The sequence below is a fragment of the Grus americana genome, chromosome Z (genome assembly GCF_028858705.1).
Source record: "Grus americana isolate bGruAme1 chromosome Z, bGruAme1.mat, whole genome shotgun sequence".
Lineage (NCBI taxonomy): Eukaryota > Metazoa > Chordata > Aves > Gruiformes > Gruidae > Grus > Grus americana.
This window is the reverse complement of record NC_072891.1, coordinates 41,646,270-41,662,828: the sequence shown is the minus strand read 5'-3', so window position 1 is coordinate 41,662,828 and position 16,559 is coordinate 41,646,270. Positions and strand designations below refer to the sequence as shown.

The 16,559-nt window shown below is 39.1% G+C and overlaps 1 protein-coding gene across 1 annotated transcript in view; it reads left to right on the top strand.

Annotated features, from left to right (window-relative positions):
* MAMDC2 (MAM domain containing 2) overlaps positions 1 to 16,559 on the top strand; it is a 60,749-nt gene extending 44,190 nt beyond the window's left edge. The window contains exons 10-14 of the mRNA XM_054809865.1: positions 7,773 to 7,866; positions 9,518 to 9,670; positions 13,240 to 13,499; positions 15,172 to 15,256; positions 15,590 to 16,559. Of these exons, the coding sequence (XP_054665840.1) occupies positions 7,773 to 7,866; positions 9,518 to 9,670; positions 13,240 to 13,499; positions 15,172 to 15,256; positions 15,590 to 15,651 (654 nt within the window). The 3' untranslated portion in view covers positions 15,652 to 16,559. The remainder of the gene's footprint in view (positions 1 to 7,772; positions 7,867 to 9,517; positions 9,671 to 13,239; positions 13,500 to 15,171; positions 15,257 to 15,589) is intronic.

Here is a 16,559-nt window from a genome sequence, read left to right as displayed (position 1 = left end):
TTATCTGCATGTAGTATCTACAAACAGGCTTGAATGAAGTTGCACTGTGAACTCGATTCTGGCTTTCCTTGCAATCTCATGCCCAGTTCTTCAATCTTAATACTTTAAAAAGTCCTTTCATGCTTTATTTTGTTTGTTCTTTTTTTTTCCAAGCCAACAGAAGGAAACAAGGGACTGTGGGGCATTGTATGAGCACGTAGGTTTGTTATCCGTAAAAAAGTCTGCCTAGCACCTCGTGAAACAGTTGACAAGTAACACTCATTTCAATGTCTGTCTTCCATGTAGGCCAGCAGTAGAGGTGCATCAGAGCACGTTTTGCCTGACAGCAAGGAGTGGTGGGAGCCAGCAAGACCAAGCCCTTCAGGCTCTGGAGGGAGGCAGTATAGAGAAACATGAGAGAAACAAGCTCACTGAAGCTCAGCATCTCTTATCCTGTCTCCTCCAACCTGTACTTGTGTCTGTTGGCTCCTCACTGATACATCTTTGTCTTATCTATCCTGCCTCATAGTCAGCAATCCCCCCCCCACCACATTCCCCATCTTCATCCTGGTTCCTCAGCTCTGGCCAGTCCCATTTTTTTCCTCAGATCTTGTTCATGTCCCAATCTGTCTACCCTGCTTGTCCTAGTTCTTACAAATTTTAGGTTTTCAAAAACTAATGACATAAAGCATAGTTCTGGCACAAAGACCAAACTTCGACACATTTCATGCTCCTGCTCCAAAGTCTAGGAGTGACCAAGCTTTTCAAAGAATTTTTAAAATAGGGGCAAAATAAAACCTTTTTTCCTAGCCTTGTTCTCGGAAATGATGGAACTGTTTTGGCTTAAATCTTCCAAAACAAGCCTGAAGCAAGGACCCAGCATGGAAAGTCTGAGCTGAAATCATTGTGTTTTGGCAATGTTATAAGCAAGTGAAAACCGCAGTCTTTTAATGGAGTGAGGTGGTCTCAAAATAAGATAGGGCTACCACCTTTCCTCTGATACAGATGTGCCTATCATATTGTTTTCTGAGATGCATCATGTCTAGACCCGCATGATAAGAAGTTGTAGGCATGCACAGTAGTTGGCTGATGAAGGTCTTGGTTACCGGGTGTGACCTGTAGATTGGGTCAGTGCCTGTGGAAACAGTAAACAGTCTCCTGGCAGCTCCTTAATGGCCAGTAAAGTCAGCCGGATGGTCATTATGCTGCTTTGGCCAGGGAGTCTTGAAGGTCACAAAGATTTTGCAGCCATAAAAAAATTGTGCTAAAATACCTGATTACCTATGTCCTTCATCTTTCTTCTTACTATGAACATTAATCCCAAGGCTTTGAAAACAATATAAAATCCATCTGACACATTTTAATTTTGATAACTTTTTTTTTTTCATCAGGACAATAAAAAGGCTGAGATTTTCATCTCTTGGTTTGTGTAATGGTTTTTGCAAGTTCTTTTTGAATTAGCTAACTGCAGTCTGGCATAGATTGCTGGCTTGGGTTCTGTGAGCAGGAAATGTGAAGCTGGCCAACAGGCTTTAATAGGACACTTTGAAAATAACACATTGAAAAGGTTGGGTGGGTATGATCCAGCTAAGCAAGTCATAAATGTTTATACATATATAGTGTGTGTACGTACTGCAAATACATATGCTATATAATGCTAGCAAGAAGGCAGGAATTGTAAAATCCTGATTTCTCACTTTGTACTTGAGGCATCCTCTCTTTGAATTAGCGTGAGTACCTATGGTCCTATACATATAAAATATTGGTTTTATACTCTGTAGTGCCCAGGGAATAAATGTGAGAAGAAAGAAATAAAAAAATAATTTTCTAACATATATCAAAATAAATTAAACCCTTCATGCTTTATTGTGTAAGCCTCTTAAAGAGCAGCATAAAAATCTGAGTCTGAAATACATACATTCTTTTGATCTGATTGAAGGTACTGGAGCCGATCTGCCAATACATGGCAGGAAAATGTCAGAGCTGACTGACAGAAAAATTCATATAAGCCATATTTAACCTGGAGATGCTTACATGTACCATGGAGCAAGAATCTGCATTTTAATAGTGGGGGGGGGGGTTGTGTGTGTGCAAAGATATTTCTTTTATGCAACTGCACAACAAAGTCTAAATGCCTTGATTAAACTACAGGTGTGAGTGCAGTTGGGTCTACTCACACCAGTTCTGTTCATTTCTCCTAGATTTCATTCTCTATTCTAAAGCTCTGGTTTTCAAAAGCAAACATGTCACCTTGTTTGTCCATTCATGCTAGTTCTGCAATGTTACCAAGTGCTGTAGTGCTTGAATGCCTCCCAGAGAGTTCAAAAACAAATCCTCAAAAAGGTAGCTGACATTGTAGCAGTCCACCCTGCTTCCCTCAGAGTAGTTGCGGCAGCTTTTCTTGGGTTTGGATTTTTTCTGTCTACTTTTCTTGCTTTCTGATGTTTGTTTTTCCTTGCTCTCTTTCCTTGAGTTCATCTATTTGTTTTCACCCATCCTCCATAACTAATTTTAGTTGCAGTTGTGAGAAAGCAACATCAAGTGACTGAGTGTTGCACTTCAATATTTACATGTTTTAAAACAAACTAAAGGGAGGACTTTCTCGGGAATGACTAAACACTGAAATCCTTTGCTGCAGGATGCTGTGGAGGCCAATTGTATACATGTATTTAAAAAGAGATTAGGCAAATTCATGGAAAGTGGACCTCACTTTGACTAGTAAACACAGTGATCCAAGGGGGACCTCTATTTCAACAAGTTCTTCAATTCTTTGAGAGCTGAACATAATACAATGGGACAAGTTTCTTTTCTCTAAGCATCCATTATCACCCCTTCCTAGGGCTTGATATGAGGGTCTTTGGACTTTTGTTGTCACATCATAACTGTGACAGCCCCTTTAGACAGTCTGGGTCAGCTGTCCTGGCTGTGTCCCTTCCCCGCTTCTTGTGCCTCTCCAGCCTTCTGACTGGCAGGGCACAAGAAGCTGAAAAGTCCTTGACTTAGTGTAAGCACTACTTAGCAACAACTACAATGTCAGTGTGTTATCAACATTATTCTCATCTTAAATCTGAAACACAGCACTGCAGCAGCTACTAGGAAGAAAATTAAACCAGGACACCTCCCTTCTCTCACCTCTAAAACAAGAAGCTCCTTAAAGAACAGTCACTGGAAATGCTCGTTTAAAATAAGAACATTAGGGTCTGTAAATAGTAGGATTAGTGCTTGCAAAATGTGTACCCCACTGACTGTGGTGTTTGATAGACAGTTATGGAAATGATGTATTGAAACAACTGGAAAAATTATTCAGGTTAGAAAGTGTTACCTAAGTGGCCCAAGTCTTCATAGTAGCTAAGCATGGAGATATATTGCATTAAATATTACATACCTCCTCTTGGTATCTGTGATACTTAACTGACATTTCCCTTTTTTGCCCAGTTTTTGTTCTGGGTAGTTAATATTGTGATATTACGATGCCACATCATCTGACAAGAGTCCTCAGTCTAAAGGCAAAAACCTTTCCCTCTTAGAAAAAGAGCTGAGGAAACTGTTTCACTGAAAAGAAGATAGAGCCATAATAGCAGATTTCTGGAAATCTAGGAGGGCCCTGGGGGGACAGCTGAGGATATCAGTGTTCTGGATACATTTCTGTGCAGGCAGTATTCTCTACTAGACAGTGCAATCCAGTGAATATAGATGTAGTGTTAACAGCCTGTGGCCCTATGTTGTTCTGTTAGCTTTATGTTTCTTTTTCACAGTTTGTTTCTGCAACCCATTTGCCCTTGGACAGGAAAGATTTTCAAAAATTGTTTGTTCAAATGTCACAACCTTATTACCAATGCTTTCCAATTATTTGTGTTGAAGCTTTCATAATCCATTATTTTTCATGCAGAAGCTCATTGTATTTACACGGCAAGAAATTGAACTTGCATGGCAAGTGCCTTTTTAAATCAATTTATTTAAAATGATGAAAGCTTGCAGACATTCTAATTTTGGCTTATAGCTTACTTGTGTTCTTGATAAATGAGTTTCTGTTTAAGCCAAAAAAAAGCAAGCCATTTAAAATCTAGCTTAATTAAACTAGTTAAAAGTAATTTGGGTTACACAGATAACTTTTGTACCAAATAGCCCTGGGACAATGGTTCTGCCTTTCCCTAAGCCGGTGATGGGTTCCTGGCTTACAGGCTTTTAGGGCTGTGTATGGGGCTAACTGAAAGGTCAGGCTCCCTGTTTTGTGAAAACATCTTGAGTGCTTCTTTGTGTCAGGTCACACTTTTGTTTCTGGTGCTCAAATTATTTTTGGATTTTGTAATACTGAGTTTTGTGTCACTGTGTGGAAGTTACAAGAATTGCTTCTCACAAAAATCCACAGACTCCACTGTAACTGCCTTCCTCCTTTCAGAAATGGAACCTAAGTATGTGTCTAAGTGACAGACCGAGTTTTGTGCCCACCCTAGTTCAAACCTAGGAATATTCACTAGGATGGGACAAGTTAAATTGATTTGCTGCACAGGCATAGCTTGCTTTTAAGTCACCAGATTTGGCTGCTGTCCCAGTTTTTCTTATTTTTGGCTGGTCTGGCTTTCTACGTGAGCAACAGCTATACTTTCTGGGATAAACAAGTAGGAAAGAAAATACACAGAATCCATAGTCATCTGAGGGCATCTTCTCTCCTTTTCTCCAGTTCTCAGTCCAACTCCCCCCAAACTTCCTTTCACAAGCTTCCCCATTAGTCCTTCCTTACGCATCTTGATGGAGATACCCTACTGCATGTCCTACTCTTTTGTCTCCTCCAAAAGCAGGTAAACTTAATATGCATACATTCAGCTCACATCTACCTGTAGAGATGCAGAGTGCTAAGGATGAGAAGTCCCTTCTACCTCACTCAGTGTCTGCAGCACAACCCAACAACGTGCCATGGGAGAAGCGAAAAACGCTGCTTGCTCTACCAGTTGTTCTCATGTGGCGTTGTTAATTACCGATAAAATCCAGGATAAATGCTAAGAACTGATTATTGATACTTTAAGGCTGCAGGCCAGGAACATTGATTAAGTACTGGAAAATAAGCAAACCTGCTTCCAGAAATTTGGGCAATGATTTGGAAAGAAACTAATGTCCTGGCTGTGTCCTGTTACTGTAACAAAAAGAGACATGAGAGGAAAATATGTTTTATTTTTCAGTAACACAGGCAACAACTGCCTGCATTTGATAATGTTTTTAATTTAGCCTCCAAGATAGTATGCAAGTCCAGGAAGATTTCTTACCTAGTTTGAAACAATTAGTATATTGTTCATGTCATGTTTTATGAAGAAAGTGTGAGTTGAAAACAAAGATCCCCCTGTTGTCTTCTCCAAGGCATGAGATAACGTCATTAAAAAATATTTTGGAAGAATCAACCTAGGAAATATTTTAATTCAAAACAAAAACAAATGTAAAGCACCATGAGACTGGTTCTGTCAAGACTGCAGAAAGGATTCAGAGAGCTGACATAGGGTGAAAATGAGTAGTTGTGTAGATCCAAATTGATACAGTTTTGGCAGGTAAAGATCAAATATTCAAGGATGTCCATTTAGGACAGAAAAGTACATTTAGGACAGAAGAAGAGTGATTAAATTTGACCTGTTAAGAAAAATGTCTTCTACCCCACTGCTTAAAACTAAGTCAAGAATTTAACAAAAAAATAACCCAAGGGGACAATGGCCAATTTCATTACATTTGCTATAGCTATTATTGGAAACTCCACATTCCCAAGCGCAAGCTCCCCCAACCCCACCCCTGCGCAATTACACAGTCTGCTCATGGCAGCGTGTCACTCAGCACCACAAAAAGCAAGGGGAGAATTAGTAACACTAAAGCTACAGATGACAAAGCTGAACAAGTTTACAAGTGTTACACAAACAGATCAACCCTTTGTACAAAGGCTACTGGTTCAATGGCCTTCGACAGACCAGCAATTATTTTTGCGATGCTTTTGAAATGGAGGGCTTTCTGCAGGATCCAATGGGTAATTACATACCTTGTATGGAACAAATTATTGCAATTTAAGAATAAAGAACTTGATCCTGCTCCCAATGATGTCAATAGGAAAACATTGCTTACAACATAATTCCACAATGTGGAAATGTTGTTTCACAAATGAGGACTGACCTCACCCTTTCATGTGTGGTTTTCTGAAGATTCTTGGGTTTAGGACTATAATATGTCTTTAGTTTATTACAAATGTTCACCAGAATGCATTTATTAAGTCTGGTGAATGACGTCCACCCAACGTCAGTATTTATTGTACTTTTTATTCCAAGAGATGCTACCATTTTTTAATAGATTGCACCTGTTTCTTGAGAATGACCTTACAAAATAGGAAACAATTTTTGTCCTGTTAAACCTTAATGCTAAGGGAGCAGCCCTACTGACTTAAAACCCAAAACTAAGGCCCGTTTTAGGCTGCTATGCACTGAGAAGTTGTGCCTGCTGTGCAGTGGCACTCCTCAAGTCCACCTGTAATGGTTTACAAGACAGATAGTCACTATTACCAGGATAGGTAGCACTGAATGGAAAATGGTTTTGAAAATTGCTCTGTGCTGGGCAGGATAACCCATACATGCTTCAAAAGTGTAAGTGTAGTTACACCTCAGGCTGCACTACAAGCAGATGGCTCAATAAATACTACCTGGCAAAACAATCCAGCAAAGTCTGGCATAATGACCTCATTGAAGGTGTTACTGAGCCTGTTAAAAGAGGACATACTAAATAATGCATAAAGAACTTTTAACAACCTTTTTATACCTGCATGAAACTGTCAGCATTTAACCTCAAATATGTAAGCGAGGTGTTTACAGTTGTTCCAGAATATTAAACTGTTAGAAGTGACACTGAGCCCTCTCCAGTCACTAGCTCAGACCTCACCACAAAAGAATTGTTTTGAAAAGCTCTTCCCAAATTATGGTCATAACCCCAGTGGTCAGACAGCTGGTTTGCAGTAGTTAGGCAAAGAAAACTGCCAGCAGTATTTTCACAAAATAAACCTTATTGTGTCTTCTGTAATTTGAACAGATCTGTGTCAGCACTGGGAGGAGGGCAGCTGGAAATCTTACAGTTTCTTTACATTTTATTTTGTCATCTCATGAGTGACTTGTATTTTCCATGGCAGAATTAATGTGTCGTCAAATAAAACATCTTGGACACTATTTTTCATCTTCACAAACTCAGCTGAACACTGTAAATGATGCTTAGCGTTTCCAGTCTCCTGTGCTATGATATCATGGTCTTGTGTCATTTCTGAATAATCCCATTTTAGGCAGTAGTTTCATCTCATCTCTATTCTTCTTTTTTTTTTGTCTGGGCCATTTCTCTTGGCCATCACTCTGCATTACTCTTTCAAATTTATTTTTATTGATACAACCTCCTGGTTGTAAGGACAAGATACCTGAGGACATTTGAGCTGTTCATGTTGGTTTTTGGGGGAGGAAAAACTGCAACAACCTTGGTGAGTCGTGTTTTCTCAGACACTGAACAATACAGAGTCTCCTAATAAAATGGCAACTTCATACAGAGATATATAATTTGGCTATAAAAGTGACAAAACACTTTCTATTCAATGAAAATACACATCTAAACCCCACTGGATCTAAAATTTTAGTCATTGTCAGTATTAGTATGTGCCAAAACAAAGTGAATTCATAATTTGTTTTCTCTAGATGTCAAAATCATTAGTGTATTTCAAAAAATCTTAAATTTCAGACTCTTAATAGTGCCATCTTTTGTTAGAAATTTCCTGAAACTTCCTTCATGTATTGCAGGTTGTCTTTGTGAGCTGGTGTAAGAGCTTCTGGGACTGTGGACTTGTGGCACTGGATGATGTATCATTGAGCCTGGGAAGCTGCCAGGCTGCTGGTAAGACCATGTATATTTGTCATCCAACAGCTGCTGCCCTCCCCATGCCCTTTTTAGTAAGAGTTCATCATATACCTTCACTTTTCAAGCCTGTCCTACAGCTGGCTTCACCACACTGTGGTTTCTTTTCTTTTTCCAGTAAGTATTGCATTAATCCTATTTTTGCAGTAGCATGCACATAGTCAGGACTGGTTTTTGTTCACAGGGGTACCATCTAACACCTAATTAACTTCACTGATTCTGGTGCAGTTTTATGTAGGTGAGCATTTCTTTTGGGGCATCACAATTTAAAAAAAAAAACAACAGTCGAACTGACAGTAACACAGTTTTCAAATGGCTTTTAGGAAACCAGGAATGGACCCAAAAGCAACATTTTCAAAACACAGCATCATTATTTTTAGTCCAGAGGTACAGTTGTGCAAGGCCAAGACACAGTCCTTTATCTGAGCTGCAGTTCTCTAATGAAGACAGATGAGTCTAACTCTCCCTCCTGTAGTGGGAGGAACTGAATGTTTCTGAGCAAGACTTTACCCCCTGACATGCACAGGCTAACCTCTCTGAACTCACCCAAACTCCCTCTTCTGGGGCTTTTTGAGGTTTGACAATGCAACGATTGTATCCTCATTTGGAAATCATTCTCATGAGACAGGCACAGTCTATAATCCCATTCTTCTTCGGAATAAAGCCATGTCTTTGAAATGGTGATAAGGCTGATCTACCATGCCATTTATATTCCCATGTAATAATAACTTTTTAATGACCTCTTTTGATTGGATTTCATGCATTCAGGCAGCTAACCATTACAGAACAGAGACAAGTCACATGTGTAAAACAAGATGCCATTTTTCCAAAGTATTTCCGATGGTTGTCTGTTTTGCCTTTCTGTAGTTCCTAAGGAACCAAAGCTGCAGAACTGATACTGGGATTTGTCACTGATGGCAATAAAAAAAAAAAAGCATGAAAATGCCCCAGAGTATGTGAGGCATCAAGGCTTCCTCCTTTTCAGAAGGTGAAAGCAGCTTAGAGTGTCTATTCCTGAACTACAAATTCAAACTGTAGCAGACGAGCTGACAGAAACTTCCTAGTGAGCACCTGAATTGTCAACTTTCTTCTGCATCATCTAATAGAACTAAAACCACGAAAATACTCTAGTAATTGCAGCTCTGTGGTCTGTTGTATCCGATATTAGAATTGGGTGCCAAGGGAGCATAGGAGAGCTAAATGTGGTGTTTGATTTCAGATCACAGAAACCCCAGTCTTTGACAAGACTCATTTAATATGCATGTTATGTACGCTGCAGCTTATTAAACTACTTGGGGTGCCACAGTTGTGAAGAAAATTATGCTGGTAGAGCCCATTGTGGAGTAAGAACCATGATGAGATGATAAACTGTACAGATGTTTTAAAGAATGTTAGTACATGTTGAGGAGCCAGACTAGGGCACAGATTTCCCCAAAGCTGTGAAGAAAATGAAATTAAATCTCATGTGCCAGTTTATGGCTAGCTTTTATAGGCTTGTGACTACTGTAAGTAATGCTAGGTAGATACAAGTGATCTCAGTAGGTGAGTGAATGCAGTACATTGCTTGTGCAAGCTCTCCATATATCTGTCTGATATATTTGCAGCTTTAGACCATGTCCTCTCTTTATAGATCTATTGCCACCCAATCCTGGAGAGTGTACTTTTGAAAAAGATGAGTGTGTGTTTACCCAGAAGAAGAGAGGTCGTGGGAGTTGGCACAGGAGGAGAGGTCCAACTCCCACTTCTTACACCGGTCCGAAAGGAGACCACACTACTGGGGTAGGTGAGTTAAGCTCCACATTGAACTTTCAGAAGACAGATTGATAGTTAATCAAAAATACTTTGAAATGATAACCTGCAACACAGAGAAAGTCTTTACTGTTCTGTTGTGAAGAATTATTAATTAAATAAAGCAAACACACTTCTTAGGGACCCATGGATGGTTTTGAGAATGTGACATTTAATCTGAATTATCTGCAGACCAAGTGGGTAATTCAGTCTTCATGTCCTAAAGTAGCTCCTTCCTTTAGGGGAAAAAGGATAGGATGACTCTCCAGACCCCACGGAAAAGCCTTCTTCCAAACTCCTAACTTATGTGAATATTCTTTGAAACTAAAAGGCAAACAAGTGGTTGGGAGCTCCTCTGCATGAACACCTTCCTATTCAAACTTATAAGAAAATACAGATAATAAAAGAGGTCCCACAGACCCTTAATCTTGAAAATCTGCTCAATAACCTCACTTGTGTAATTTAAAGTATTTAGGCAAGTGAGGCCTCCATTAGCATGAACGAGCTGAAAGAAAACTGCATCAGAATTGCCCCCAGACGAGGGGCAGTACCTGGTGACTTTTGGAAATTATGAACTGCATCACTGCATTGGGTGCTCATGTTTCTGCAGAAGACGACCTCAGTAATAACTCCACTGACTTCAGAATAGTGGATGAAACTGCCCTAAGGCTTGTGAACTTTAAATGCTTACAGGGGTTTAAAAAGGCTTTTGGGGCCTTTGGACTTGCCTTCCCTCACAGTGGTTCATTCAACAAGTTATAAAAAGTCAGCTGCAGACAAGCTGTCTTATTTGCAGTAGCCATCTATCCAGTCTGTCAAAAATTGTAGCTGGATTATGAAAGCAGTTGGCCTGTTCAAAAGCCTCATCAAAAGCAAGTATTATTATTATTATTCTGTCAACTGTGATTGAGTGTAAACCACGTTAAGTATTATGAAGCATAGTTATTTCAGCTGTGCATATGAAATCTTGCTCTGTGCAAGCTTAATTCAAGTTACTCTGGAAAACTGTTTTGTTTCTATTTAACAAAATAACAAATGTTTTGTTTTGTTTCTGATCTCTTTATCTAAAAAGATGGCATTGTGAAAATTCAGCAAAATGTTCTTTTCCTACCTCCTAGTAAAATTTCTGTAATAGCTGCATCCTGAGCAGGGTATGGAAACTGACTAGGGTAAATTCATGGCGTGTGGGACTGTTTGGCCAAAACCCTGCATGTGGAGTTGAGAATGCAGATGGAAATGTTTCTCTTTGGCTTGAAATTTCAGATCACCGTTGTTATTTCTAAACTGTACTGATTCTGGGTAGAGATATGAATAGCCTTGAATAGTTTTAAAGCTTAAAACCAAGAAGCATTACTTATAAATCTGATCATATTTTGGCCGGTTCTATTGGCTAAGTTAGCTAAAATGTAGGCTATGTACAAATCAGGAACATTTTCCCAATAATGATACCTTTGTACTATGAAATGACCTTCATTCAAAAGGGAATATTGACATTCTTGTCCCTTTTCCATTTAAAATTTAGATGACATTAGACTGAATTAGATGACATACTGTCTGTAAGTCTTTGTTACCCTTGCTGTCCAGTTCTTCTGTATCAACTAGACATATGATCACCAGCTTTAAAATAAGTGAGAATTTTTCCTAACAGAAAAGTTTTTTTAAGTTTAAATGAACTTTTTAAAGTTCATTTGAGAATTTTTATTTTGAAATGTGGGTGACACTCTCGGAGAGGCATCTGTAGGCCATCTCTGTATTGTCTGGTGTTGACTCTTCTTTTTCTACAAAATATAATCCAAAAGGACCACATCACACTAAAGTTGCTGGTTGTTTTGGCAGGTAGCTACACTTCGTTCCATGAAAGGATTCAACATGCAGGTTTCTTTGACACTTTTTTCCATCTGGTTATTCCCTAGATAATATATTTTATTTTATTTTACTCTTTCATATACTCTATATCCCAGATCTTGTGTTTCCAAGGATATTAACCCTCTCCTTATAGTAGGAGCAACACTTAGGAGTTTCTTGCTGAAGTAAAGGAATGGGCTGTTAGTACAATTTTTTTAATTTCTAAGGCAGAAACTGATATTAGACCTATTTTCAGTTTATATAGATCACTAAGTATTCTGAGATCTGAGACTGATAGCTTGACTTTAGAAATGGTGAAGCAGGAGCATCTTTTAAGCCTGGCCTGTGACATGAAAATACATTTACAACAACGTTTACTCCTTATTTCACACACCTCTTTGCAGCAAGATGTGCTGAGAAATACGTGGTTTTAATTAAAAAAAAGAGCTGATCTAGTCTTTCCAACAAGTTTATGAGTCAAGCCTAAGAACTAAAGGCAAGCTATTTTATTATACTGTAGTATGAGATGTAGGTTTTGATTTTTAACTCAAAGACCTTTTAAGCATAGTGAACATCAAAATCCTCGCAATGGCTTGCACTAGATTTGGTATAAATAACCTTGGGAATTCTCCAGCAAACATGATCTTTTCCTTACAGACCTACGGCTGTAGATAATCTTCCTCTTCACCGTTTCTCTCTACTGCTGCTCACCACCAAACTACAACCCAAGTTACAGGGGATGTCTTTGGCATAGGTTTGTGTAGATAATAGGACTCTGAATATCATGAGACACCCCGATCATCCCCTGGCTGCTCTTGCCACTCTCAGTTTTTCTCCTGCCTCACCCATCCTTAGGAATCCCCTCTGTCCCCGACGGCAATCTCACCACCAGGACTCATGGAGGGAGAAGGGCAGCTTGTCCTCTCCATCACCCCAACATGGGAGCAGTGGGGACTGCATGAAGAGCTGCTACAAAATCTGAGTTCACTGCCTGCTGGCAGAGTGTACATCTCAAAACACGGAACAGCTGCCATATGCAGCAGATGGGACGTGGAGATGCTCCTCAGTCCTCTGACACACCTCGGTTTTGCTCCAATTGGAAATAACTAGATGACGGATCAGGAAGGGGGGGATTGATTTGCCTGGCACCAATTAATGACTAATTTTTCCACAGATCAGAGTTCATGACAATCTTTCATTCATTCATGGATTCTAGAGAGTCCAGTTTTCCTCACTTGTGTCTTCACATCTTGATCACAGAAAGAAAAATGTTATTGATGTCATATGTGATTTAAAAGAGGTATTTGAATTCATTTGCTTTGTTAACAGCATCAGTTCCAACCATTGCCTAAACTGCCCTCAGATGTAGCTTGTACATGCAACTGTCTTTGAATTCCAAGAGATCTGTGAGTTAATTGACCACTGTCAGAGTGCATTCCTGGTTTAATTTTTTTTCTTATTTTGTATTCCTTGTTGCTATGTATTTCATCAGATATAAACAGGTTTTTAGTATTCTTATATTAGCATTCACAAATATTACCATTATTACACTACCCAATTATTACAATATCATAAATATTACAGTTCACAAATATAACAGTCTATGGCATAAAAATCTTTACCAAAATAGTTTTTTATATAATCAGCATGTTGACCATAAGGAATATGCTGAGACACTGTATTCTACTGTGCTAATATTTGATTGTATATGTTTTTAAGGATACTACATGTATATAGAGGCATCCAACATGGTCTATGGACAGAGAGCGTACCTAGTTTCAAGATCACTAAGAGGAACCTCTGGAAAACAGTGCTTGACATTTTTCTACCACATGTATGGAGCTGGGACTGGATTATTAAGTGTTTATCTGAAGAAGGAAGGTGATGATGAAGAGATTCCTTTGTGGAGGAGGACAGGGGAACAAAGCATCTCATGGCTAAGGGGACTGATAGAATATGAAAGTGATAGAAACTACCAGGTAAGAAAAAACAAAACAAAAAGCAGTCAAAAGGGAATATCAGACTGAACTATGGGCCAGAATCCAAGCATAAAATTAATATGTTAAAATGTAGATAGCATGGAATGGATACCTGAACAAGGAGAAGTAACATGTGATTTCTTACAAATGAAGGCAGGGAGGGAATCATTGAACACGTTAATAGATTGCAAGTATGAAAATAATTCATTAATTCAAAATTAATTTTTAAGTATTTACATGCTGTTTTCCCATCATTTCTTGTCAGTAGTGGTAGTATTTATTTAGATCACTTGTGCAATTTCTTTTCCTTCAGCTGTCTAGATTTGACATAACCACTAAGCTGTGATAGAATGGCTGCTTCTTGCAGGAGGGTCTTTCTGAGGTGGTACCAAAGGCAGAGGATGATTAGGTCAACAGCTGGCTGAATATGAGCCAGCAGTGTGCCCAGGTGGCCAAGAAGGCCAACAGCATCCTGGCTTGTATCAGAAATAGTGTGGCCAGCAGGACTAGGGAAGTGATTGTCTGCCTGTACTTGGTGCTGGTGAGGCCACACTTCGAGTCCTGTGCTCAGTTTTGGGCCCCTCACTGCAAAAAGGACATTGAGGTGCTGGAGCGTGTCCAGAGAAGGGCAATGAAGCTGGTGAAGGGTCTAGAGCACAAGTCTCATGAGGAGCGGCTGAGGGAACTCGGGTTGTTTAGCCTGGAGAAGAGGAGGCTGAGGGGAGACCTTCTCGCTCTCTACAACTACCTGAAAGGAGGCTGTAGCCAAGGGAGTGTCAATCTCTTCTCCCAAGTAACAAGTGATAGGACAAGAGGAAATGGCCTCAGGTTGTGCCAGGGGAGGTTTAGGTTGGATATTAGGAAAAATTTCTTCACCAAGAGGTTTGTCAATCATTGGAACAGGCTGCCCAGGGAAGTGGTGGAGTCCCCATCCCTGGAGGTATTTAAAAGACGTGTAGATGTGGTGCTTAGGGACATGGTTTAGTGGTGGACTTGGCAGTGCTGGGTTAACAGATGGACTTGATAATCTTGATATCTCTTCCAACCGAAACAATTCTATGATGCAAAGCCAGAGCTCTGCCTTTGGTCCCAACAGTGCCATCATTTCAGTATTGCCAGAGACAAAGCTTGCTTCAGTTTCTGTCAAAGAGGAAGCTGAAATTGCTATTGACTAAAACAGTGCTGGGCACAAAACTGCATTGATCACTAACCAAAGATGGTGGGATTTTTCCACTTTGCCTTAAGAGCCTGGGAATGAATTAGAAAAAAAACAAACCAACTTTTACTGAAAAGAAAGTTTAGCTTCATCAGTAAGACCACCACCACATAATATTGTAATGCCTTTTTTCCCCTCAAGTCTTGCCTGCATATGGGCAACATACAGCGACACATTTGGGCTGAAAAGCAAGACAGAAATGCCACATCACTAGAGAAAATTTATCAGCGGCCTGTAACACACAGCAATTTCTTAACACATTGTGAGAACAAATTTGCTTCCTTTGGTGCAGCACGCACCCAAATTCTCTGACCAGGGCAATCAGTCCACTGATGGAGCCTACCAGTTTCTTTCCAAGAAGGCGGCTTTCAGATCCTTGAATAGACTGCATAGGGTTTTGGTTTTTTAAGTCGTCCTCCTGTGGGATTCATTAAAAGCTGTGTCTTACCTTCACAGATTATTTTTGAGGCAATCCGTGGTGTCTCAATCAGAAGTGACACTGCTATTGATGATATTCTGTTCCAGGCAGGACCCTGTTTAGGTAAGTTTAAACATACTTTTTTTTGGTCTCTTAGGAGACACCTAGCAATTCACAGTGCTTTTTGTAATTAGGCAGGTGAAACTTCTTCCCTTTAGTCCCCTGTGAATGGATCTGAATTTAGTATCATGCTGCTGGGTTAGTGCAGAATTTTTGTATTCTAGTAGGATGCAAGACCATCTTCAGAATCTAGACTAGTAAAGATGCTGTAACACTTTTTAAAAACTGTACAGCAGTCCCATTTATATCCAGCATGGTAATTATATTGTCTTATGCATTCTTATGTATGATAAAAATACAAATAATTACAGTATTTCCCCCTTCTTTGTATTCTAGAAGTGGAAGAAATTCAATTCTCATCAGGCTATCCTGACAGCTTAAATGAAATTGAGTATTAAATACAGTCTGCTGAAAGGAATGAAGTGCATAGAAGATTTGTATGTGAGAAACTGCACAAACTGCCTATTTTAAAATATGTTTTAAGTAAATACTGGACTGGTTTGAATATGCACCAATGTATAGGAAGAACTCAGAGCACTCATGTTCCTCGCCTTTGCAATGAAATTATTGACTCAGGGCTTCTTAGACTGTTTTTGTTAATATTTTTTCTCTTTTGCATGAGGTATCAGTTATTATACAAAGGCTTCCTGTTTTGCACAGATCACTCATTTTAATGCTCCCCCCCTTTTTTCTTTAACCTTTCTGTTATATAGGTAAAAAGAGGAAAGTAAAGGTGCACAATTAAAATCTAATATTGTGTTAACTTAAATCTGCATTCAGTGAATGTTTTGTGTTGGGTACAGAATGGATTTTGTTAAGGAAATTATAAATATTTTGAAATAATAAAGAAAATAGTATTAGCTACTAGTAATAGCCTACAGGTTAAGTGCAATTATTCATGATGACAAATCTCTCTGGGAAACTCTTAACACTCTGCTGGCAATTTTTTGTGGTTTTGTATTCTTTTTCTATAACAAATATATTTGTTGTTCTTGCCAATAACAAACTCACTTTTAGTGTTCCAGTATAATTCAGTGTAAGCTGCTGACATGTTGAACTATATGAAATGAAACCCTTTGAAGCCCTATGTTTTCTGGTGTACAAGTCTTGGGTTGTTAGGGGGTTTTTTAATAAATTGGTTTGTACACTCACAGAGAAGGTACTTACACTTTACCCACCCACAGATGCCTTGCATTTATATTAATAGGAAACTGAATTCACACAACTTGATAATTTTTAAGATTTTCTATGTTTGTGTATAAGGTTTTGTTTTGAAATTATAACTTCCTAATAAAAATGTAACTTT